Source organism: Rhipicephalus sanguineus, chromosome 10, assembly GCF_013339695.2.
Source record: "Rhipicephalus sanguineus isolate Rsan-2018 chromosome 10, BIME_Rsan_1.4, whole genome shotgun sequence".
NCBI lineage: Eukaryota > Metazoa > Arthropoda > Arachnida > Ixodida > Ixodidae > Rhipicephalus > Rhipicephalus sanguineus.
This window is the reverse complement of record NC_051185.1, coordinates 68,649,108-68,674,371: the sequence shown is the minus strand read 5'-3', so window position 1 is coordinate 68,674,371 and position 25,264 is coordinate 68,649,108. Positions and strand designations below refer to the sequence as shown.

At 46.8% G+C, this 25,264-nt stretch overlaps 1 protein-coding gene across 1 annotated transcript; it reads right to left on the bottom strand.

Moving 5' to 3' along the window:
* Window positions 1-16,658: 16,658 nt before the first annotated feature.
* On the bottom strand, window positions 16,659-24,234 carry LOC119372076 (uncharacterized). Its single transcript, XM_049420110.1, has 5 exons — window positions 24,196-24,234; window positions 23,092-23,321; window positions 20,037-20,150; window positions 19,402-19,547; window positions 16,659-17,029 (listed from the first exon to the last, which is right to left on the bottom strand). The coding sequence occupies exons 1-4, from the start codon at window positions 24,232-24,234 to the stop codon at window positions 19,436-19,438; spliced, it is 495 nt and encodes a 164-aa protein (XP_049276067.1). The 3' UTR covers window positions 16,659-17,029; window positions 19,402-19,435.
* Between the last annotated feature and the right edge of the window lie 1,030 nt (window positions 24,235-25,264).

Here is a 25,264-nt window from a genome sequence, read left to right as displayed (position 1 = left end):
AGCACCCTTGCCACTTTGTGAATAGTATGGACGTCATCTTTCCAAACAACTGACGCACCCTTCTGTAATTCAGCTGAATTAAGAGAATCTTGCTAAAAGGCAATCTCTGAGCTGTACTCTCAACTTTTGCGAAGACTGAGTGAGCAGGAGCCAAATGTGGTTCGTTGGATAAATGTGTTGTAGGGGCGATGCTTCTGGCAAGAAACTTGCTTGTGCATCTCTGCGACAGTGTGCATTGTTGTGCAGCACCCAGCTACTTATGCATCCTAGATCTGGCCATTTTCACTGGCTGTTGCCTTCCCAGATGTTCTGAAAGTTGGCAGCAAAACTTGCGCCATCCAGGATGATTCCTTGTGCTAAATATTGTGAAAGACACATTCCCCCACTTCCAGAAAAGATAATCGGCACATGCTCGATCATGTTACGGACTTTGTTTCGATGGTTGAGACGTTTAGTTTTTCCTCTGCATTGATTATTGCCTCCTCTTAAGCAATCAACCTGGGCACGTAAGTTTTGTCTTGACTAATGGCCGTTGATTCGTCAGAATTGACTTACTTATTTCAATCTCCAAAAATTAAAAACTCATTGTGAAAGTTGAAATAACGCTGTAAATTGTTATTAAGTTGTAAAACTTGTAAATAAACTTGGTAGGTTGAGGGTGCTCGACTCTTTCTGGAAAACACTTTATCATGTATTTGCAAAGTAGCAGGAACATTAGGAGCACCCTATTGCTGTAAAACAGCTATTTTGAAGGCAAGAGCTTTTTTAGGTGCACAAATTACTTCAAAACTGAACCAGTCTCCAAACATCTTGATTCACATTGTAGGAGTATTCTTGGCCACATAGCTTACTTGTCTTTCCATTATGTAGTGTTTAATTTGTTGTTAATTCATATAATTTGCAGGAGTCATGGGTCTTGAGCCTAAGAAATAAATTCAAAAATATGAGAAAGATGGTCGAAAACTGCCCTCCAGAAATGGCCGAAAAGCGGGCCCAGAGCCTACACAAAAGGCCGCGGCAGCCTCAAGAAGCCGTTGCCAACAAGAAGTTGTACCGCCTCTTCGTGAGTCTTACATCTTTGACACTTTATACCCAAGGACAACTTGTAGTTTTCACATATCGTATTTACTCGCGTAATAGACGCACTCACATAATAAACGCACCCCTAACTTCAGTCGTCAAAATCTGGATTTTTTTTCCTCTCGTGTAACTGACACCTGGCGCCCCCTTGCCCATTGGATATCTTTAGTTTTTTATTATTATGCAGACTCCTTTCGGCCACCGCGGCTCGCTCCCCCCGCCCCCTTTTGCCTGCTGCTGCGCGCCGTGTTGTTCTTTCTATTTGCGCGCGGCACGTCCTGTCTTTTTTTTATTATCCGTGCGCCACAGCGGGGTTCACGAACGGTGCGAGTGTAGAGGCATCGCAGCTGATAAGCACACAGCGAGCGAAGGTCACAAAACTGCCTGCGCCAACCGACGGTTGCTTCCTGCAAATACGAAACTTTAAGGCCCACCCACATACCCGTGATTTTCGAGCGACGATGACAGGGTTTGCTGTTGCCATGGCTGTGGTGAAGGGCCATTCGTCGCCATCGCGTCGCAGGTTTCTGGAAAACGAGAAAAAATCGCTTGGTCCCCCAGAAAAGATTGCGAGGATTTCCGCAACATGGCAGCAGTCCGATTCTCGCCTCGGTTGCAATTTGCTCTTCATGCTTATTATCCGCGCGTACTTCAAGGCTACCTTTTCTACAGTAACTTCTCATGTGAACAGCGAGACGGCAGCCGTATTTTGTCGTTAATCTTGTTATCGACGGTTTGTTTTGAATGCGCGGTGGTAGCTTGGTGCAATGTCAACGGCATCGTCACGGTCGTCGTGCGAGGTTGCCACGACGTTGGCAAAGTGCATCGTAGTGTCGTAGCGCACGCTTCTGGGCGCCCCTCGAAATCACAGCAGATACCACTGCTGCGGTTAAAACGATTGCGAGAAAAGAAAGCCACAAAACGCTTTTATGGAGTGTGCGGGCGGCGCAGGGACAGCTTGCAGAAAATAGCGCCTTCAACCCACCGAAGATGAGTGACGTGCAACAAAGAAGCTGTTTCCAAACAGCGTACGCGTACGTCAATTGCGAAAGGCTAAGCGACCTAACTTTTTTTTTTACATTACCGATTTTTCTCATCCCGAAAAAGTTTTCATATAATTTGTCCCGCATAATAAACGCACCCCCAACTTTGCTCCGAATTTTCGAGAAAAAAAGTGCGTTCATTACGTGAGTAAACACGGTAATTATTAGTATAATATTACAAGTAATAGTCATTATTACTGGCAGTTCTTCATGCTTGTATTCACACTCTAATAAGATGAGGCTGCTTATCAAACAGTATTATTTTGTTAATTTTCTTTTCCTCTGACTTCCTTTATTTCGTGCCTCTTCATTTCTCCATAAAATGCACACCTGGCCTCTTACTAGACTAACCTCCCCATGCACCACTTGGCTTTCTTTACCACATAACGCAGTGACTCTTGTGCTGACCTAATATTCTGGCATAGCACAGCGCATTGCTTGTTCATCTCAGACCGAGCAGAGCTTATCGAAACAAATTTATGGCTTCCCGATTTATTTCATTAGGCTGGAAGAACACCATGTTTCTAACGCTTTGGCTTAAAAATCTTGTTTATACATTGCAGGACTCCAGCCATCTGGTTGTGTACGGAGAAACCGCGGAATCTATTGAGCGGCACAATCAATGGCTGCAAAGTCATGCAGAATTCGCAAAGGACGACGACCTGAGGCCACGCCTTCTGGCCACGGCTCAGGAGCGGCACGAGCGCCTTCGAAGCCTGACAATTTCTGAGGCACTGGTGCTATTTCCTTTCTTGGCACCAGAGGCTTCGGTATGCCCTCATTGTGTGTTTTTTGGAGAACTTGTAGTAATGCTTTTGCTTTTTACTTTCAGATGCTGCTGGAGTTCAATATTCTTTACAAAAAGAATATTGCAGAGGATTTTGCAAGAGGTTGTCAGCAGCTGTGTGAAGTGGCCCTCAGCAATGGGGACGATAAAGAAGTGGCGAGCTTCAGCGATGCTGCAAGAGGTAAAACATGGAAGTGCCATTTCCATTTAGATGTATGCGGAAGCTGGTAAAAATGTTTAAGCACTTTTTAAAGAAAACCGTGGACTGCTTTGCTGCTTCCTGGATGTGGAGAAAGCATATGACAATGTTCCGCATGCCAGTCTCTTAACTGCCTGAGAGACCTGGGTCTCCCGGAAACACTACTGACAACAATTAAGCAGTTGTACAGCGGCAACACAGTTACGACGTCCTTTGCTGGGGTCACGACAGAATCTGTGGAGGTTTCGAGGGGTCTCCGTCAAGGCTGCCCACTATCGCCGATACTATACCTATTGTATGTGTCCGGACTTGAGCGAGCGATAGAGAGGTCTTCCCTTGGCTTCAGCCTGAAATACAGCACCACCAGTATAGACGAAAACCGCAAGATACTGGGACTAGCGTTTGCAGATGACATCGTTTTAATGACAGAAAATCATCGAGACATGCAGGCACTACTCAACATCTGCGCAGCGGAAGTCGGAAAGCTGGGGCTTCGCTATAACGCCAAGAAGACGACAGTAGTACAGCTGGTGGGTGTGACACTGGGCAACGAAACCCTGACACTGTCCGGAAAGGCGCTGGGGGTTGCCTCATCGTACAAGTACCTCGGAGTGACGCTGCGTGCAGGAGGCGACATTTATAGTGAACACGAGGAAATAGTCAGACGGATGGCCCTGCGGGCACAATGTGTTCTCCGGCGCAGAAGCATGTGGGGATTCAACAGATATCTCATGGTTCGCGACATGTGGAAGCTTGTGCATGTGCCGGCACTGTCTTTCTGCAACGCCGTTGTCTGCTTGTCTATGCGACCAGGGAATGGCTGGAACGGCGGCAGCGAGAGGTCGGCCGCACTGCTTTGGGATCGCATGGGGCAGTAGCTATCGAGGCTGTTCAAGGAGACCTCGGATGGTCCACCTTCGAGGCACGGGAGGCGGCAAGCAAGCTGACCTACCATGGCCGCTTGCCTCTTCTGCGGAAAGAGCGACTCGCCCGACAGGTCTTTGACTACCTCTCAGCGACGTGTATGCGCACCAACTGGACAAACCGCATATACCGCCTTGAAATATGGCTTCTTCACGGCACCTATACGGCTTCTTCACGGCACCTATACAGGCGGACACGTGGCAGCAATATGTGAAGGATGTGCGCGACCGTGTCCAGGAGAAGGAAGAGGAGCTGTGGCTGCAGGGGATGGGGGGCAAGAGCTCTATGACCTTGTATGGACAACACAAGCGGACTATTGGCGCGGTGTTCATATATGACAATAGCGTTGGAAGCAGCCTGCTCTTCGAGGCGCGAGCTGGGGCCCTGCGCACCTTGGAGCGCCGGCGGACTATAGATAGTGAGCAGCGGGATGTGTTCTGTAGGGTCTGTGAATGTGCTGACGAAACTATGGAACACATTGTGGTGCAGTGCAAGGAAATCGAACCCCAATGTAGAGGAGACACTCCGTTGCATTTCGCACTGGGATCGAGGGTGGTGGTGGGGAGATGATGATGATGATGATGATGATGATGACTTGTGGCTATTCCCTTTGTATCGGGCGGGCAAGATTAATTTGCCCTAGCCAGCGAAAGAAAAAAAAAAGAAGAAAGAAAAAAAACACACACACACACACACACTCACAGCACCGTAAATAAGTCTGTACGGCTAATTCACTGCCGCTGCGTCGCTCGCCACCACCGCACCAGCCTTGCTTTGGTGGTGCGAACTGCTGTATAGTTCACTGCACCAGCCGTTTCATCGCCTGCGTGCAGCACCGTGTCACTCGTGCGCGCAAACCCCAGTGCCTCGGGCAGAGTAGTGCCCTCTCGCTGGCGGGGGCACAGAGACGTACAGCGTAGCACAAGGTGGGGGATGGTTTCCTCTTCCTGCTCGCACACCCGGCATAAAGCCCTCGTGTCGTCGGTAGCTTCGTCGAATCGACGGATCGACAGAGGAGCGGTGGAGCGCACCAAGCGGCGCTTGGAAAGATGGAGAATCTTCAGAGGGTCGCGAAGTGAACGGACCCCCCCCTCCCCTTTTTTTTTTTCATACAGTAGGGAGTATGTCGTCCCTCTCATCCTCCTTAATCGAATTTTTTTTCTCCCTTTTTTTTCTTTTTCCCTTAGCTGGGGTTTTTATACTCCTGTATTTTTTTATTGCCAAGCCGCTATACACGCGGCGACCCGTTATAAAGGGAACGGCACCACATCATCATCAACCAGGCGAAAATTGAACTTTTGAACCACTCGCGCCATTCCCCGTAGTAACGTTCGGCGGTTCTTTTTTCCATGAATCAAACAGAAAGGAACAAGCAGCATTTAAGTCTCTGGATGCACGGAAGGTTCTTTATATGGTGCAGCTAGTTCGATTACTAGTGATTAATTGTAGGCGGTACCTCTCATGTCATCGGGATCATTTTGCGAATGTCCTACGCGTAGCGCATGTCTTCTCGTGCCTTTACCTTAATTTCTCGGTAAGTAGGGCATGGGTGTTGATAATATTGTCGTTTTAGACGTCATACATTGAGCTTTCACTCTGACGTAAATTGTTATTTGACTTTAGTGTCCCTTTAAAGCGTTGTAATAAATTACATAGTTGACGCAGAGAGTTACAATCGGTCTCTAAATGACCCCTAGGACTTGGTCTACCAACCCAATGTACTTGTACAAAATCGCCAAAACCGTTTCAGGGTCCCTTTTTAAGTGTTTTTTCTTTCTTTTTTTGTCTGTCTGGTTGTGAGATAATTTGTTGGCCTGTTGACTTGCCTATATTTATTTATTTCAACATACTGCAGGCCAACTTGGCTCAAGCATAACACTCATATGTAGTCAAATGAAACATCAGCCCTAAGAAAACATTTAAACTAACACAGAATATGCTCTTCGAGAGACTGTGTGGCGACATAACTACTGAATTTACAAAGACTATGATTATGAAGACTATGTTAATTAAGACTGATTCCGCATCAATGTTTTGTTTTCTTTTTCTCTCGCATGTGGCTCGTGAGCCCTATTAAGTTGTTCTTGGTTTCCTTTCAATAATTGTTTTTGGCTCGAGAGTTATACATGCATTCTTTTGTTATGATTGTGCTTCAACCTTTGTAGTGTTCACTAAATACCTGTCAAGCTGTATATGAGGGTGGCCTGAAAAGTTCTCGGCCTGATGTAGAAAAAAGCGTTTGGGACCTTCAAAATTATTTTTATTTTTAAACAGTCTTTTCTTAACTCTACACACTTGTTCCATCGATGCACCAGAGCCAGGATTCCGTCCTTAAAATCTCTTCGTGGAAATTCTGAAAAGTACTTATCCACAGCAGCAATCACTTCTTCATTTGATGAAAAACATTGCTAACCAAGAAAGATTTTGAGTTTTGAGAACAGGTGGTAGTCCGACGGGGCCAAGTCAGGAGAATATTGTGCGTGCTTCAACAATTCGTACTTTGAATCAAGCAATTTAGTCATTGCAAGATGCCCTTTGTGTGCCAGTGCATTGTTTTGATGAAAGGTGTTTTTCTTCTTCTGCAAACCTGGTCTTTTCTCACAAACTTTCTGATCTAATTGAGCTAAAAGGTCAGAATTCTCTCCAGTTATGGCTTTACCTTTTTCAAGATAATCCCCAAGCGGAATACCTTTAGCGTCCCAAAAAAACGGAGGCCATCACCTTTTCTGCGGAGGGAACTGACTTGTGTTTTTTGGTGCAGAGGACCCGACTTCAGTCCACTGCTTTGATTATTGTTTCGATTCCAGTATGTAATGCTTAATCCAAATTTCATCCATTTTTGTATAAATCTGCGCAAAAAATCCGCTGGATTTTTGTTATACAGCTCCAAAGCATGCTGTGACATCGTCATGCGGTTGCGTTTTTGCTCATGAGTAAGGATGCACGGCACCCATCTTGCACAGAGCTTGTCCATGTGTAGCTCGTTATGCAAAATGTGACCTACGTGTTCCACGGAGATGTCAACAGCCTCGGCAGTTTTGCGCAACTTCACTCTCCTGTCTTCCAAAACCATATTGTGCACACGGTCAATCGATTCAGTTGTTGCACTTTTTGGGCGCCCTTTGCACGGGTCATCTTCAATGCTCTCTCTCCCCCGCTTAAACTCAGCAGCCCCTTCTTGTCTGTGGAGTATAAAGGTGAATCTTGCTAGTAAACTTTTACAAACCTTTGGTGAATTTCATTTGAAGATAAACCTTCTTTTACGAAGAACTTTATCACCGCACGGCACTCAAGCTTCTCCCTGCCTCACGGTGCTTCACACTGCATCTACTGTGATCGACTGTCAAAGCCAAACTACTAATCGGCACTAGATAGCATTTCATCTGAGACTTGCAGAGACTTGTATGAACATGCACATGAGTGCGGCATGTTCTATGTAGTTCTATGTATGCTTTTAGGGTTGAAGATGTCGGCTTTCCTCTGCTCCGGCTGCTTGCTGTGGTATGGGTGGCATGACCCAGTCAGACAATGTCGCCTTTAGCTGTGTCCCCTTGGAGTCTCGAAGTTGATTCCAGTTGGCTATAGTTTTCGGAAAAAAAGCTATTCTTTAATGCCTTAGTTTCTGGTGAAAATTGGTTTAAATGTATAAGGTTAAGTGTCTTGTTTATTGCATTGTAGGGTGATTCAACGTAAGATCGAACAATCGATGGCTGGTCGACCTCTCAAATTTATTTCAAAATTTTATATATTATTGCCTGATGAGTGGAAAGAAGAGATCCGCAATTAGTTTTGCCGCCAAAAATTTTTTCGAAGCACAGGGAATCAATGACGAAGAGGTGGAGTGGAGCGCTCATCCGCTCTGCTGTTTTGGCCAACTTTCGTTATGAATTGCACAAAATATATTAAAGTTAGGTAGCTCAAATTTCTTTAACTAAATATATGCATGTTTTTGCTTCTGCTCAGGTATTTTAGGTTATGGTGTATAGTGTAGATGTTTTTATAAAAACCCTCAAAATTGGCCCAGGAAACGTTATTTTCTTTACTTTGAAGGTTTTTATCTCGAAAAATCCTTGTAGCAGAGCGACAAAAATTGCGCATTACGTTCTTCGCATGCTTGTCTACCACACTGCCGAATCTTATATTTATATAACTTTTCAGTAAAGAGATATGATAGAAAACACCGGACAATGAAAACTTCTGACGAAAATTAAAAAAAAGCCATTCTTTATATTTCTTAAACTTCCCCGAGTTTGCGAGTTCTGCGTCCTGCATGCAGCCTAAATCGTAGAAATCACTGTCAGGGTCACTGGACGACAATTCACTCATCGTTGTTTATGTGCACCACGAGCAGATGACGGATTTGCCGCTAGTACGTCGCGAGTTTCTGTGTCTCTGTGACGTCGCACTGCTATAAAACGACACTGAGTGAACTCAACGATGAGTGAATTGTCGTCCTGTGACCCTGACAGTGATTTCTGCGATTTTTTGTGGAAGCCCAACTGATGTTGTGGACCAGGGTGTGCACCTTTCAAGTCTGGAGTTCCAAATCTGTCTCGTAGACGTCAATATATTAGAACATCTAAAATTTTGGATGCTAAAAATTTTCGGCATCCGATTTTTCGGACTTCCTGCCCAAATTTCAGGTCCAAAACAGCATTAATTGAGCCCCCACCTCTGCCGATCTATAATCTCCATGTTGGAACCAGCGTTTTCTTGAGTCGTTTGCGACCATAGCGGAGCCTGAAAGGCAGCTTTGCCACAGTATTAGAGTGTGATGGGGTGAGACATGTTGAAAATCTGAAGGGGTCACTTTCAATTGGACGTTGACTGTATTTGTCTTTGGGAAGTTCAAATAGTATTATTCCCAGTGCGAATCGAATCGAATAGCAAACACTATTAGAAAAATATTCGAAATTTCGAATATTCGCACACCCCTACTTGTAAACCAACCGTATCAGAGCAGGATCTGGCAGATGTTTGGGGGAGCATATGCTGTTAGGATATATGTACTTCATATTTCGGCAAAAACAACTTATTTGTGTATTATTGTTTAGCTCTTTTAGGCTGCCTGCTGCAAAGGTACGTCGACATCCACCCGATGGGACCGCCAGCGCCACCTCCAGAGAGCCATGTAGCTTCCGTGAGGAAGTATCTTCGCGCATATTTTACCGACGCCGGCCGCGAGGGCAAACGAGTCAGAACCAGTAAAAAAGCCCAGGTACAACACACAGACTTGTAAGCTACTCTAAACGGAACTGTAAGCGGCCGTCGGTCTTCCCAGCAACTTCTTTTCAGGGCGACTGAAAATGGCCGAACTCGTGGAGAGAGTCGCAGGGACGGCGTCGTACGGCTCCAGATTCACCGATGACGCTACGTATTTCTTTTTGTCGTTGGTGGAGCAGTTTCCTGCTCTGTGGGACCCGAGCCGCGACGACTACTCGAACAGTATCCTTCGCTCTACGCTGTGGCAGCAAATTTCCGACGAGATGCAAGAGCGGTACCCGGATTGTGGGCCGTACACTCCCGGTATGTTTTGTTTAATATCTGTAAGCATGTGCCCATGCCAAGCGTTTGTCGCGCAGTCGCCTTGTATAATTGCGCTTGCATTCAGCGCATATGTTTTAAGTAATGTGCAATTTCACCTGCATAATTTGTATTATAAAGGAAGCACATCGATTAACCACGTTCGCACTTCACAGTGTATTCGAAAATTGCTTACAGCATAATTACTTGATTGCAGGTGCGCTGCGGTCTTTTTTCAACAATAAGAGGCGCACCTACCGCAATGAGCGCAAGAAGATCTGCAAAACAAAAAGCAGTCAACCTGCCGAGGACATCTACACTGGAAGGTGAAAATTTTTCAGTGCGTTAACTTTTCTGGAAACGACGCAGAGACCGTCTGTACGACGTACGACATCCGAGGCTTTCGGTGAGACCGATGCGGTAAGTACGTGTCACAATAACGCGCCTTGCGATTTTAAGTTGATTAAATGTAGTCAGGAAACAAGTAATCGAAGTCTGTACTTGTTTTCTCGGAAATATTTCCTGCCAAAGTAAAAAAATGCACTGAAGGAAAACCCATCAGCTTCCCATGCACAAATTTCTACAAGTGAATTTTTTTTTCAGCCTTCCGATGCAGCAACTATTGCATGTTGATTAGCTATGACAGGTAACTCGCTCGTTCATACTAACAGGAGCTATCTGGTGGTCATTTCTACAGGATGGTGACGATACGATATGCAACACTGCACATGCTGTCGACCCCTCACCAGCTGCTGAGAGAGATTCGTCTACCCCGCCAGCTGTTGTGCAGCGCTCCGCACCACGGGCAGGTAGCCGTTCTGAAAAAGAAAAACGCGCTGAACAACTATCGAAACGGACTATGGCCATGGAAAAAATTGCGAATGCAATGGAGGAAACGGACGACGCAAGCGCGCATTTCGCGAAGGCGATGGCAGCGCTTACGCGCACTTTCATCGTACCTGACATGATTCGGTGTCAGAAGGACATCCTAAGCGTGATAGAACACTATGTTGGGAACTGATCTTTGTTTTTTAACCCTCGCAGAAGAGTGCCTGATTTTTTAACAATTGTTCAAGAAAGCGAAATGTGATCAATGTGTAACCCATGTCTGTGTGTATTATATATATGTATATATATATATATATAATCTTGTTCCCCTTTCGTTTTTACTTCTGTTTGCCGATTTCGTTATTTGCTGTTCTTTATTTTCCAGTGTTACTCTATTTTTCAGTATTACTTTATTGTCCAGGCAAAACAAAAATATCGACCGGGCAGTCATGTTCGATCTCTGTGGAACCACGCGCTAACACTTTCTCGGTCACCTCCTATGCTTGCTCATTTTGAGGGCTGAGGAGAAACACACTTTAAGGTCAAGTGAGCTGAAGTTGCAGTAAAAAAATTGAAATGCTTTAATCACCCAAAATTCAAGTCGCTCCTTTCTGAGAATTCTTCTCTTCTTGGAAATTTTTTTCATGAAAACATTTCGACGTGCAGTTTAAATTTACTCCATCTGTTCTTATGATTAGATTTGTCTTACAGCGCAAGCACCTCGTGCACATCGAGGACACAGGCTTTCGTGAGATCAGCGCCAACGCCATGAAGGCTGTGATGACACACGAAAGGCAGGTGCTGTTCAGTCTTCATGGCAGGAAAGGCAAGCGGGCCTTCGTAGATCTAAGTCTCTGCAGGTTGGTGACAGGTAAGACTTTCTTGGTCATTGTTTTACATGTATGTACTCGTGCATATTGTGTGTACTGCAGTGCTTCGTGTACTATGTTGTGGTCATTATATTCTTGTATGCAGATGTCATCTGCCAGAAAGCCGGCGTCGATGTCATGGAAGCCAAGGCCTTCATAAAGAGGTGGTTGCCGGGGTCTGGTGACCGCTGTGGGGGCAGGAAGAGGAGGTTCAAGAAAGCATTTAATGTGGAGCAGCCCGATGATTCTTGCTCTCGGAGAGGGGATAATCGGCTGCCCGCAACGGCTGGCTTCCTGCCCAGCCAGTGAAATCAGGACCCTGGCAGAACCACCATCGCAAACGTGGCCCCGACTCCACCCATCCAACAGCAGAGAGCGCCATCATCGGTAGCTCTGGACAGCCAGCTGCACTCCTGCACTAGCCCGAGCAGCAAGCTATCATTTGTGTATACCTCGGAAAATATTTTGTTAAATTTTTGTGTATAGTAAATAATAAGAAAAATAAATGGTCTGAAGATTTTATAGGTGGTGCTTGAGGCTCCGCTCAACTAGGCCTATGCTGCTTACCAGACTTGAATCAGAAGCATTATCTCAACTTTTGTGTGCGAGCTGGCGAGCTGTACCTTCCATTGCTCCATATTAGGTGTTAATGGGTCACCTAATTAATTTCCTGTCACATTTCCACGAAATCTAGTGGAAATGTGTCTATGTCCGTACCTCGGACACGGGTTTTGGGAAAAAAAAAGTGCTCCGAAATGTCTAAGCATTCTCATTTATCGATTCATGTGTGCTTTCTGCATTTATTTCAGTAAAGATTTTTCTAGCTGTTACGCGATGTTACAGTACCAAAGATACCCGCAGCACTATCACCAAAGAGGAAGTGGAAGATAGGTAGGCAGGTAGGTCAACTAGACTTCGTCCGGTTTGATGTCCACCTTGTGGAGAGGGGAATGGGTAGTAAAAGAGAAAAAATGAGTAATTGTTTTACAACCATAGAGCAATAAGTATCCACAGTCTGGCATGCAGTTGTGTGTGTTGCCTTCAAGTATACTGTACCACAGAGCTCGTAAGGGGCTGCTGAGCTGCAAGACCAGGTCCTCAACACGGATTGTAAAGCCTGCTGGCAAAAAAAAAAATGCCAGTGGCAAAAGGTCCCTATAATAATGGTCATATATCGGCAAGCCACTGGTAGCCAATATTCGTCGCACAGCGAACACCGGTATCATAACGGCATTTTATTGGCTGCAATGTGGCCCTGCAACATATCGACAACTACAACGGCAGGACGTTGCCCCGTCATCGGAGGAAGTTGCATTTGACCGAAATGCCGACGTTGGACCGAGATTGGACCAACGCCGGCGTGCTGCCTGAGTTGAGTTGAATAAACTTTATTTGCCCAACGGTTGATATTGTGCCCGGGGCTAGGCTGCCAGGGATCCGCCATTCGAGGAACATCTTTCGAGGTCCTCAGCGACGGCCCTGGCCCGCAGGACGGCCCACTCCTGGTCTTCGGGGGCCTCGCTGAGAAGGGCGGTTCGCCATCGCTCAGCAAGGCGCCCCGCTTCAGAGGGTCCTTCAGGTGTCCTCATCCTTCCTCGTAGTGTATCTTCATTTCTTCCGCATTCCCAAAGTACATGGGCCATATCGGCCCGTCCGTGCTCGCACCACGGGCAGCCAGGCGATGGGTGCAGCGCGGGCCACAGGAGGTGCAGGTGGTAGGGGTTGGTGAAAGTACCCGTCTGCAGCCGCCTCAGGTCAACCGCCTGCGACCTGTCCAGACGCACGTGGGGTTCCGGATATATCTTGCGGTCTTTCCTATAGTGCCCAAGCACCTCGTGGTACGTGGCCGGGAACTCTTCGGCATAGCAGTCGGCGTACATCTGGTCCCTTGCTCCTTGCGGCACGACTTCGGTTGCCGCAACAACGGAGGTGGTGGTGGTGTCAATAGCAGCGGCGCCGGAGCCGGTGGCCTCCACCGCCGTTCCTCCATCGGAGTCCCTCACAACAATGGCGGTGCCTGCTCCCTGGGTAACCGCGTCGCGGCGGGTAAGTTGCCTCGCGACGAGGTGGGCGCGCTCATTGTGGTTGGGCAGGGTGCCGGTGGGTCTTTGGCCGTTGGCATTGCTGCTGTTGCTTTTACGGCTGCTGGTGTAGATAGCTGCAATGTCCCCCATGTGCGCGGGGAACCACTTGAGGGCTTTGTCCGTAATCTTGCCTGACCTGAAGTCCCCAGCCCTGGCGTTTAGCATGCGAGCCACCTCCTCGGACACCCAGCCTTTGGTGTAGTTGCGAATCGCTGATTTTGAGTCGCTGATAATCAACGTGTCTTCCGCACCTCCATGGAGTACCTGGGTACATCGTTATTTTCATGGCATAATACACCCGTTGGTAGCCGTCCTGGAAGCAGCTATTCTATGGCCAAGCAAGGTAGAAGCGCTACAGAATCAGCCTCACAGCTTTGTGGCGTACAGGGATGCAGGAATCGTGCTTGACTGTACAAAAGTTGAGGTGAAAAAAATCTGACTGTGCGTCGTGCCGCATTCTTATATATTCCCATTGCAAAGGTGTTCATACAGTTAAATTTTGGATTAGTGTATCGCTAGGTGCACTAATCACATTTGTGAATGACTGCTTTGAAGGCCGTGGCACTGAAAAAGCATGTTTGAATGATTCAAATGTCTTGAGCAGGCTGGAGCCTTTCAAAAATGACGTTATGGTCGATAAAGGCTTCAGCACTGATGGTGCTTGTGCAAGCTTGGAGACCGGCGTTGTGCAGCCTCCATTTCTGCGGAAGCGGGCAGTTTTCGCAGGAGGATGCAGCCAAAACCTTCCAAGTTGCCCGGGCCCGCGTACGTGTGGAAAGGGCAATTCAATGCATGAAGCTATTTAGAATGCCGAAGAGCCTATTACCCTGGGAAACGTTGGCCGTTGTGGATGAGATGACGATTGTCATAGCTGGTGTTAATCTGTCTGCACCTGTGCTTAAAACATAAGATATTAGATGTTTTTGGATTATGTGAGCACGCAAGCAAGTAATGGGTACTGTTGCACTATGCTAAGGGATGACAGTGGGGCATGGGCTTAGAAGGGAGGACGAGGAAGAATAATGAATTGCTGGGGTCTTATGTGCATTCTTTAGCAGAGTGATGAAGTGGTCTAGTTGATGGTTATTAATGATTTCTTCATGCGCTTTGTACCACAAGATGACAAGACAGGGGCAACAAGAGAGGTGGCGCATCACCTGTGTTGCTGTCCCTGTCATGTGCGAAGCGCAGGAAGAAATCATGAAGAATCATGAAGGCGCTTTTGCCTCCAACGAAAATTAAACCAGCGTCTTCTGCATATTTTTATTGTGGTCGTGACAATATGTAGGTCTATGGCTCAATAATTTGGGCCATTTGCTCACCAAGGAATAAACTCATGAAATACTTTGTTAAGTGTTAGTGGATAAGCAGGGAGACGTAGAATGCCTATTATGCTGTTGCGCAATGACGCGTGCATGCATGAAAACAAAGATAGGAATAAATGCCATGTAAAAAATACCACAGGAAACTTCGCAACGTCATGCAACCATGTTACTTCTTCCGAACTCGTGCTAAGCTTCCATTCTGGACTACAGCCTGTTACCTTAAACAAAAATCTGATCTTGCCTTCTCATTAAATTTGTGTGCCGAAGTAAAAAAAATCTCACCAGGGTATCTTCTCCGTATATGCTTCCTGTTCCAAGAATTGGCGAGTGTAATACTTGTGGAAACACTGACACTTTCCACCCAAATTAGGGAAAAACTGGCTGCTTTATGCGAATGGCCCAGAGTTCCATGAACTGGGCACAGGACGCGGCATTAGCCAGTGACTTTCTTGGCGAAGAGATCCGCCCATCTTGGGCGAAGAAACACTTTCTCACTATTTCTTCCAATAAAAGTTTATTCGTTCTTTCCAGCTTTGTGGCGTTTTTATAGGTATTTATATATGTTGTGGTATCTCATGTTAGCACATTGTTTCTGCTTATTGCTGAAGAGTTTGGAATTTGGACGAGCTCTCTGTCAACAACATTGCTCTAGCTCCAGAGACATCGGTGAAACATAAGACGCTGACCAAGCCAGTGCACAAAGCCAGTGCACATGGCAGTCTACACCTAGTTAGGGGAGACGCGGACCAGGATAATCGCCCACGGCGGTGTTAAGGCGGCAATACACTCCGACGTAACGCGCGCGCGCGCGTCATGGCGACGTTACGTTGGTGAAAACGCGACCCTCTATAGTCCGGCGGCACCTGGCGCCGACGCGAACGGCGGCATCTAGCGCGCTCGGACGTCGTCCTGCGCCGAATGCAACCAAGTGCATTTCGCGCCGACCGCGCCAAGAAAGTTAGCGCCTAGCGCCCTCTCTCGTCGAGGTAGAGACTCGCTACTCGGCGTGCTGTCAGAAGAACATGGCATCTTCGCAAGAAAGCGTGCCGGACCTGTGCGGCTCCGAAATCGAGAGGTTTTTGGACACCGTCCAGCAACATCCTTGTGTCTACGACACCAAAAGAATGGACTACCGGGATGCAGAGCGAAAAAACAACGCGTGGGAACAGATGCGTGTCTACTCCGGCCTCTCAAAAGGTGTGTCGATGCTACACACGTGTGTGTATTGTCAGTGCAGTATACGTCTCCGGACATGCTGTGCACTCAGCACCTGTTTGTCTTGTTCTCCCTGTTTCAGTCGATGAGTGCCTGAAACTGTGGAAGCGGCTGAGGGATCGGTATACTCGTGAACTGAAAGCTATAGAAGCGACTAAAAGGAGTGGCAGCGGCTACGTGTCTCGACGGGCCTGGGAATTCACGGAGTCCATGGCCTTTTACAAACACTGTGGCCGTCCGAGGAAGTAAGCTACGCATTTTTGAACTTGTGTGATCACATTCATGCCTGCTTATATTACTACACTTAGATGACTATGTTTTGGTGACGGGGTTTCTTGCTTTCTTGTATAAAGGTTTCCGCACACCACAATCGTGTCATGCAGTGAAGCAGAGGAAGTTTGCTGCGCCCTTTACGCGATCGTGATTCGTTTTGCGTTTTCGGAGTAACATCAGTAACATTTTTTTGTGTGCTCACTTAAGATATACGACTTTGTTGTACTTGCCTCGGCCTGCGCCCACTTATTTCTTCCTCCATAGAATGTTCAGGGTACTATAGAACTGTCCCTTTAATCCTTGCACGAAATAGCAAATGAACACTGAATACTTCGACAAAATTTCTGGTCTCATTGGAGTTGTTTATTGCACACATATGTTATACAAAATAGGCACAAACTGTATGGCCCTATAGCCAAAGGCTAGTGCCGGTCCCATTGGAAGTATGCATAGCTGAGTTATCCGCGTGTGGACGGCTCCGCGATTGGCACGCGACTTCTGAAACCCGTTTTTCTTTAAGTGAGTAGAGCGGTATTGTAGTGTACACATGATACTATCGGTCCGAATAATCCTTCGGCATTCTGAGCGAGCGATGCATCCAAATTTAAAGGGGACAGCTGTATGCTTTTAGCTGACAGTCGTGCACATGTTTCCCTTTGCAACAATGTATGCCTTTTCTCTGCAGAACGACATGCAGTCTGGAGCCAGCCACTTATGGTGATGATGGCGAGACCGCCGAGAGCATCTTTGCAACTATGGAAAATACACCGCCATCACCCTCAGGTGTTGAAAGTCCCATGGATTCCCCACAGGAGCTATCAATGCCAGCAACGCCGCCACCATTGGCAGAACGACCACCGGAAACCGGTAAACAAGAGGCTGCACCAAAGCATAAAAAAGGGAAGAAGAACGACAACTTTGAACAGCAGCTGTTGTGCAGACTCGACGGCAAAATGTCAGAAAATGAGGCATTTGGAATATCCATAGGCCTTAGCTTAGACAACATGCCACATAAGGTGGCACTGAAATGCAAAGCACGAATAATGACATTGATTGCAGAAATGGAGGAAGAAAACGATGTGCACACCATCAACATTAGTTAAACTTTGCTTATGAGATTGCTTGAATATGTTTTTTTTTCTTTAAGTAATGCTGCACTTTAAAAATGAGAAGTTTTCAAGAGTTAACAGGATAGCGTAAATGTGCTATGTTCGCATTGGAAATCATGTAAGGTCTATTGCCTCCTTGTTTGTTATGCTTCTCTTTTTGCTCGTGGGCAATGCCGATACCGTATATTCTGCGAAACAATCCCTAAATGCTATCGCATTAGAAGGCAGCTAATCGATACAAATGCAATTTATGGTTTCCTACATGCCAAAACCATGATGTCACTATGAGGCACAATGTAATATGGAGTTAATTTTGACTGCCTGTGATACACTATGAAGCTGCTAAATTTAAGTACACGGGTGTTCTGCCATTTCGCCCCTATCCATATGCAGCCACAAGGTTGAGACACAAACCATCTTTATTCGCAGAGCGACACTTTGCCTGCTAAGCTTCCATGCCGGGTTATCAATACAGAGAATGCAAATGTGATATAATGCAAGTGTGATACGCTACACGGACAATTGTTCATATGTATAGAACATTATGTATGTTGAACACCACATAGTCTGTTACTGTGAGCATTTCTTTCTCGGTGATGTGTGTTCCAGTACTATCCAAGATGTCTTTCTTGCATTAAATTAAGAGTGGTATTCTGTTTTTTGTGTGCATTTTCAGCATGACATGCTTTAAAAAGTGCACTTGTTTTGCATTTCTAGTCTGTCTTTCCAATGTGGCAATATCTTACAATATGTGACAGATATTTTTGCCTATTTTTCATGTTATTGTGCACCTTATCAAACGTTTCACTTTTGCCACATGCAAGGTATTTGAGCACTGTGTATAGTAGTACATCGGAGCGTGTGGCGCCGAGCTGCCGCCACACGCTCCGATGTTCCCTTTAACAGTGGACGCCTGTGTACATTGCTAACAAATCCTATGTAGGAAGGGCTTGAAATTAAACTGTCAGGGTGACATTTCCGAAATCACATTGGATTAGTTGAAAGACGAAAAAAAAAGTGAATGCTTTATTTGTTTCTTTCAAGGTACTTTAGTGAGGGGGCACCAGAGAAAAATGACAAAAAACGCATGAGCCAAAAATGCTTAAAATAATGCGCTTGAAAAAGAGTGTTACAAATAGAACTGAATGGGGAAACAATTAGATTACTCAGAAAAAGAATGAAAACTACAATTCTTGGTAACATAAAAAGCGGTGGATTGCCTGCGTATAAAACCAGCAAAATATGCACATAGTTCAAGCACATAAACAAACAGCAATGAATAAGCCACAAAAGATCTGCTTGTAAGGCAGTGCGGCAAAAATACTCAAAGTATTACATATAATACAGCCTTACAAAACACAGCACTCGAATGTGCTGTATTCTGCTAGGAATAAAGCAAGAGAACATTGAGGGTACAAACTATGCATGCATGTTTACAGGAGATTTTAGCATCGCCTGACAACCTTCAGCTGCCACGGCAATGAACCTTCTGGAGACATAAAATAGTCTGCTATTTCGTCCCTCATTGCCATGGCCTACTGCCCTGACGAGTACAGCGTGTCGCTGTACTCGTCAGGGCAGTAGGCAGTGTCCTCCATAAGAAAAATGTGCAAACATACGGCAGCCTGAATCATGTTGTTGAGGAGCTCTGGCTTGCCTTGTACCGTTCCAAGAAACACCCGCCACCGGGAGACCAGAATGCCGAAAGCATTTTCAATGCACCTGCGTGCCCTCGACAAGCGGTAATTGAAGACCTTTTTTCTATCATCCAGCTTTCTCCCAGAGTAGGGCCGCATCAAGTAGGTCCGCAAAGGGAAGGCTGCATCGCCAACCAAACAAAGTGGCCACTCCGAAATATTTGATGGCAGCCCCAAAGCACCCTTTTCAAAAACTGCCTGGAGGCGACTCCTCTTAAAGAAAGAACCGTCTGAATATCGGCCTTGGGCTACGATGTCCACCATTAGAAATCTATATTTGGCGTCTGCTATAGCCAGCATACTTAGTCAATAGAAACCTTTATAATTGTAAAAGTCGGAGCCACTCTTGTTGGGACATTTGATCGCAAAATGCTTGCAATCAATGCTCCCTACTGTGTTTGGAAAATCCCATTTGTCATGGTATTCCTTAGCTATGTCGCGCCACCTCTGTGTGCTTGGGCGTGCGAGTACCAGGGGCCTCAAGCAGTCCCAGATCGCTGGTAATGCTCCTTCAGTATGCTAGCTACAGTAGAAGCATGCATTCGGTAGCTCAATGCAATGTCCTCCATGGACCCTCCTGTGACCAGAAATCTGCAAAGTTGTGAAAAGAACAGTCCATATAATTATGCTTCAAATATTTTGACATACATGTTTACACTGAACCGAAGTGTTATCAGCATAATTATATTCTTTAAGGTCTGCATAGCGTTTCACAGACACCATAGGACCACAGACAGTAGCATGAATAGTTCGTCGGTGACTCCATATTGGCTGCATAGGAAGCACTATTATACGCGGCGAAAATTTTCGGAAATATAAGCGATCAAGAAAAAAAACGTTAACGTGAACCAGTATTTAATGTCATGCACGGGGAAGTTCAGGGAGGTGAATACGTGGGTTCCGTATCATTGAAATTACGAAAAGTAGGGAACACGAAAAAAAAAAGCATATTACGGGAACGAATTCTTGCGACATGTTAGCAAAAAGCGTAATTTTCTAAAGCAACAGTAGACATGCATGCACGTCGGCTCGTGGCCGCATTGGCTAACTTCTAGCAAATATGATCAGCCTATATTTTACCTCAATGTCACCCCGAGCCTCTCTGCCGGTGAGATGGGTCTCCTGTGAGTTGGAGGATGAACAAGCCTGTGGTAAACAAGGCTCAGCAGCTTGTTGAATGATGCCTTTGTCATCCTGCGTGCGACAAATGCATGAAAGTTACGTATAACTAGGGTTGTTCGTTTTCGGGTAAAACCCGATTTTACCCGATTCTTGCACCCCGAACAAGTTTTCGGGTTAAACCCGATTTCTCCCCGAATAAACCTCCCTGTAGCGATCTGCACAATCGTGAGTTGCTGCTAACTCGTGTTGATGCTCTTCCCCTTCTCTTCTCACCACTACCTGTCTCCTTTGTCACCCCTTTCTCCTCTCTAATCTTTACATCCCCTCTCTCCTCTGCACGCACATGCGTGAGAGCGTACATGCACCCCCCCCCCCTAAAAAAATGCTTGCAGAAGAAAGTGGGAAACACGTTTGAGGCCGGCCACGCTTCGAGTACATTGTGAACAAATTTAGGGTGAAAGAAAAGCAAGGAAATCTGCCCCTTTGCCCACTGCAGATTAGTCTCGGGTATGTGCACCTGCTTCCAAGAATTTCACGCGGAAGGGACGGGTGACCAGTCGGTGGGGGAGAGATTGAGCGACGAAGAAGCCAGCCATACCCTCCCCCAGCGTCCAACCCCGCGCGAACGCCCCTCACTCTCTCGCGCGACACGAGACGAGACGCATATCGCCATCCTCACTTAGCATTACCAGGCGCGTCTTGTGAGCGCAAAGCCACCGTCGCGGACATAAGGCGGCACCGGAAACTTCAGCGTGGAGATGGGAAGAAAACGAAAGACACTGGATGACTGGTGTAAAGAACATGAAGATCTCCAGATCGCAACGAAAGACAGTGAAGGCACCCGCACTTTAGTGTGCAAATATTGCAACACCGAGATGGTCACCGATCCAACGAAGAAGCCCTACGACCGAATTCGTGAGCATCTAATGTCATCTCGTCATAAGAAGTTCAAGACGGCTTCCAAGGAAGCTGAGACTGCGGGAACGTCTCAGCAGACGCTTTTTGATATGTCCTGTAGACAGCGTGCGAAAGAAACTGAAGCGGACGGCGTTATCCATGACTTTGTTCGTGCCCTAGCGTACAGCGGAATAAGCATGCACCAGGCGGACGGACCGCTGGGAGACTTCGCACGCAAATACTGCAAGGCCGCGAAGACCATGCCAACAGGACAAAGACTTCGGCTGAAATACCTGAAAGAAGCTTTTGACAAGGACATGGAGAAAATCCGCGGTGATATGCGAGATGTGAAAGTGAGCGTCATCGTCGATGAATCCCCAGACATCACTGGTGTGCCTACCATCAACACTCTCCTGTGCTACTATAGCCAGAAAAACGAGAAGAAGCACGTTGTTCTGGTCGACGTCGACAGGGTAAATGCATCGAACAGTTACACGGTGGCCAGCGCAGTTAGCAAGGCACTCCTGACGGTTGGCAAGACGTGGAAAGACGTTGTGGCAGTAGCCACAGACTCAGCGGAGTACATGCGAAAGATGGTTCGAGAAATCTGTCAGGCTGAAGGGATCCAAATCTTGCATGTGAAAGATATAGCACACCTTATTCATGTGAGTGTTGACCATGCCATTTCTTTACCATGCATGTCTGATGTTCGATCCGTAGTGATCAAGTTTGGAGCGTTATTTAAGCACGCTAACAAGCTTTACCAAAAGTACACTGAAATTTGTTCTTCTAATGGCCTCTTTGGACCTGACATTAAGAAGCCACCTTCTGTTGTCCCGAATCGATGGCAAAGCTTCTACAAGGCACTTGTGGTAGTCGTAGAAATGTGGAGCTCGTTAACAGAACTTGCTGAAAGCTCGCATGATAGCAGCAAAGCGGAAGCTATTCGAGGGATACTTTCCGAAAAAGAAGTTGTTTATGCGAAGGCAATCTTGATGAGAGATGCACTCGGCCCACTTTTGGAAGCCCAGAAAACGCTTGAAAGTGGGAAGCTTTTGATGCCCAGCTTTGATCACCTGGTAAACGTGAAGCTGCAGCAGATTGTCGGGGAGCTCTCGGCGATGATCGGTAAAAGCGATAAGGCCAAAGCTGTTTTGTCTATGTTACCCAAGCGCATCGCTAATTTAGTAAAAACATGTTCTGAAGAGTTCTGCACGAAACTCGCCACAAAATGGAGCTGCACTCTTGGACGGAACGTCTCAGAAAAAGAGGAAAACCAGCTAACTTTGTGGAAGTTGGGAGCCGTCCTTGATCCGTTTCAGAAGCGTCTGCTGGGGCAGTCATTTGAGGACTACCGACCTCTGTTCATGTCCGTAACCGACAATGTAGATTCCCTTAATGACGAGTTCAACCAGTATTTGCTGGAAGCGAGCCCCACAAACCCAGCTGTCGAACTAATCGAGTATTGGCATGACTCTACTTCTTGCTACCCAAGGCTTGCAAAAGCTGCACTGACATTGTTGTGCCTAGCTAATGGTAGCTGTGATGTGGAGAGAACTTTCTCCCAGCTGAGATATGTTCAACGACCGGACAGATCTCGAATGGAGACTGACATGTTGCGCATGCAGATGATAATGTATGTCAACAAGGACGTGTAAAAAATCGATGACCAGATTTTCGAGAATAAAATGTATAATTTCTAAGAGTCAATGTTTACTGATTCATTCATTTTCAAACACCACTGATTCATTTTCAAACAAACACAAAATTTCGGGTATTATACTGTATTTGCTATAATACTCTGGTGTCTGTCCCAATTACCAGCTTGAAACACCAAATTTAACGTGTTATACTTAAAAAGCCCGTGATACGTTTTGATAAGGTCAGTGTAAGTTCTGATAAGTACAACCGTATATTTAACCCGAAAAAACCCGAAGTAAGGAATGGTTTCGCAAAAAAACCGATTTTTCCCCGAATATCAGTTTGAAAAATACCGCCCGATTTTTACCCCCCGAATTTGAAAAAATATAAAACCCGAAAACGAACAACCCTACGTATAACATACTTAACCGAGCTGGAGCTACACAATTCCGAAAGGAGCAACGTTGTCACTTACCTGAAGTACTTGAAATGATATTCAGGATCACTGTGCCGAAGCTCCTGTACTAGGTGGTGGTATTCTCCATACTCTGGACGCTTGTCAAATATATCCCTTATGTAGAGAGACCTGTTCTTCTTGCGACGCAGACGACGCACCAACAACGCGAGAATAATCTTTCGTCTTGCGGCATGTGTCTTGTGTCCGCGCCATCGCCGAGAAAACAGTCCGGTCCGCGGTGGTGATCGCTACCGACTGAGATAGCGCGCGAATAGATTTGTTTCGACGTTCCACCACAGGCGGCACGGAGCGGCACGGTCTTCTGCGCATGCGCTACTCCAGCTGCGCGACGTTGAACTGTAGGGCGACGGACATACGCCTGGCGCGACATAGCCAACCTGGCGTGACGCAGCGCAACCACCGCGCGTGTATTGTCGCCTTTATTGTACGGCAGAAAGCGTTATTTTGCCTACGTGCTCGGCATAGATGACTGCAAGGCCAGCGTAGGTTGGCTGAATAGATTCAAATTCCGCCACAGCAGCATAGACAAAGTTTTGTGTGGTGAAGCCATTTCGCCGGATAATGACGGCATCACCGTGTGGATGTAAGCCACCCTCGAAAGCGTCCTGAAGAACTACGCACCACCGGACGTATATAACGCCGATGAGACCGGCCTGTTTTACGAGATGCTACCCAACATGACCCTGGATCTTAAGCGACTGCGTTGCCCCCGGGAGGGTAAGCACAACAAAGGAAGAATCACCGTGCTTCCGTGCGCCATTATGGACGCCTCGAATAAGCGACCGTTTTTGGTCGTTAGCAAAACTGCAAAGTCACGCTGCTTCAAAGGAAATCCGCGCCTTCTGGTGAAGTGCGCGGCCAACAGCCGGGCAAGGATGACCCGGGCAATTTTTTCCGGGAATTTGACAGGGGACATGGGCAGGCACGGCCTAAAGCTTCTGCCACCAACCTGCACGTCCGTCGTTCAACACCTTCCATCCTAGTCATCCAAGGTGTCAAGCGTGCTGCCTTATTCAAAGGCTGATTTTAAACAGTCAGTTGGGTCGCGAAATGACAATCGACCCTTTTATAGTGCTCCCAATGATTGCTGCTTCGTCGTACGAGACGGGCAGCACCGTAGTCGCGAACTGCTTTCGCCATGCCGGGTTCACTGTGCAGTGTGCCAGATGGCGGATGAAATACACTATTGTAAGTGCATGAAAATTTGTTTTTCGCTATCTGGGGTTGTTGCTTCTCATTAACAATACATAGTTTTTACGTGCCGTCGCACCATCGTCTGCTGGCGGTGTCTGCCATGTTGGAGAACAGCGACAGACGCGCACGAGTATGCCCAAGCATGCGCACGAGTGTTCACCGCTGTCTTCCTGCAGTCTGTCGGCGTGGTAGTCATTGATTTTGCTACATGCGAGCCATCGTGTGTTTGAACGATGGCGCCTGTCAGGCGGAAGGAATTCTACCCATCATATTTTGCCGAGATGGTGGGTCCGACGTGTGACGTTATGAAGCGAAGATCGGCATGTGCAATGGAGTTGACCCCTACACGTTGTGCGCCGGTACCGACACGACGACGGACGTGGACCGGTTACAACGCATGCCGACATCGTGAACTATTTCGTGCTGTCGACGAACCACGTGATGATAATGATATGTGGTTTTTAATGGCGCAAGGGCCATTTGATGGCCAAAGAGCGCCAATTCATGAGACAAAGGATGTGAACAATGGTTGTGGTCAGTAGCTGTATTGGGGCCTTAAAATTCCTCGCGCAAAACGCGGGTAAAACCTATAAGGATTAAAGTCATTAGAGTGACGTGAAATGTGTGTAGTGAAAATGTATGACAAGTCGTAAGAATAAAACTATGAAGATGTGACATCAGCACGAATGCCTCGTCAACGCCCTTGAGTCCAAGGGCTGCGAGGCAGCTGCTTTCCTTAGGTGCAAGTACCGCAGGGGCAGCCTCTGTTAAGGCCGAACCATATAGAGAGTTTTTGCTGGCGTTTTCTCGACGTGGACGCTACCGGTGACGGTGGCCGAAATGTCCACCTCTGGACGGTTCAGACATCTGGGGCGGCACCGTCGACGCCGGAAGCGCTTAGCGGAATGGCTAACCAATCAGCACGCGCTGTTGCCACGAACTTCCGCCCGTGGCCTCGCCGGCCTGCACGCCGCCG